Here is a 1,345-nt window from a genome sequence, read left to right on the forward strand (position 1 = left end):
AAAAAAAAAAAAAAAAAGAGAATAAAAATCAAAAAGAAACAATCAAGAAATTACAGTATGATTTGGTATGTGATCGAAAATATTGGGTTGATTTGACAAGTATGGCATTTTATATTGGTAGTTTCATTGGTAATGTTTTATTTGGATATATTGCTGATAAGTAAGTTTTTTCCAAAATTTCACATGTAATTTTTATTTTTTAAATTTAAATCACTGACAAAAAAAATTTCAAAGATAAGAAAACAATTAAAAACTAAATTAAAAAAAAACGTTCAAAATTTAATTTTTAAAAAAAAAGACAAAAACTTTTGCTATTTAAAGATTAGCTTTAATTAATTAAATCAAATATTATAATTTTCCTATTTAAAAATTATTATTTTACATTTAGATATACTTGAAATTCAGGATTAATCCATTAATTAATTAAATATTTAAGCTATACTTTTTATTTGCCATATATTAAATCATTTTAAATATTTACAGATTTGGACGCCGGATATCATTTTTCATGATCCTTGCAACACTTGTAATGTGTGGTACAATGAATGCATTTGCATGGGATACATATTCATTTACGGTTTTACGATTTCTTACCGGATTAGCATTTCCGGCACTTTTTCAATTACCCTTTATTTTAAGTGAGTAACATATAGCCAAAATATTGTTTTATTTCCAATTTTCTTTTTTTTTTTTTTTAGTATCAATAAAATTTGAAATTATAATTTATTTTTAATAAATTTTTTTCTTTTTTTTTTTAAATTTTTGATTTAATATCATGAAATAAAATTGTCATCGTAATGTTTACATTTTTATCATATATCGGTAATTAATAAAATATTTGAAATTAAATTAGGTATGGAATTTATGGGTGAATCGGGTCGAATATTTACCAGTATTGTACTCGATATATTCTTTGGTATAGCAATGGTTTTACTTGGTGTTTTAGCTATGCTTATTCGTCGATGGCGACAATTAATTTTCTTTAGCAATGCACCTTTTGTTATTTTATTTTTTTATTATTTGTAAGTTTTAATGACAATCATGCTTTATTTAAATTTAGGTAAATATCCAGGTAATAATGATACGAATGATTAATTATGATAAGTATTAATGATGATGATAAAAGTAATATGATAATAGATTAATGAAATTACTTATCATCAAAACTAAAAATACAGATAGGGATGATGTTTTTTTCATCATAAGGTTGATTAATTTTTTTTTTTTTTTTGCTCGTGTGATGATATAATTTATCAGTGATTTTATCAGACAAGAAATGGATATTAAAAATATTAAAGTTAAAATGATTGTATGAATGTTAAAGTGATCTCTCTCCCTCTCTCTC

The 1,345-nt window shown here is 22.2% G+C and overlaps 1 protein-coding gene across 1 annotated transcript; it reads left to right on the forward strand.

Moving 5' to 3' along the window:
- Positions 1-59: 59 nt before the first annotated feature.
- On the forward strand, positions 60-1,026 carry LOAG_15676 (hypothetical protein; the record flags this gene model as incomplete). Its single annotated transcript, XM_003151165.2, has 3 exons — positions 60-160; positions 484-638; positions 854-1,026. The coding sequence occupies exons 1-3, from the start codon at positions 102-104 to the stop codon at positions 1,024-1,026; spliced, it is 387 nt and encodes a 128-aa protein (XP_003151213.1). The 5' UTR covers positions 60-101.
- Between the last annotated feature and the right edge of the window lie 319 nt (positions 1,027-1,345).

The sequence above is a fragment of the Loa loa genome, assembly GCF_000183805.2.
Source record: "Loa loa unplaced genomic scaffold supercont3.2424, whole genome shotgun sequence".
In the NCBI taxonomy this organism is placed as follows: Eukaryota; Metazoa; Nematoda; class Chromadorea; order Rhabditida; family Onchocercidae; genus Loa; species Loa loa.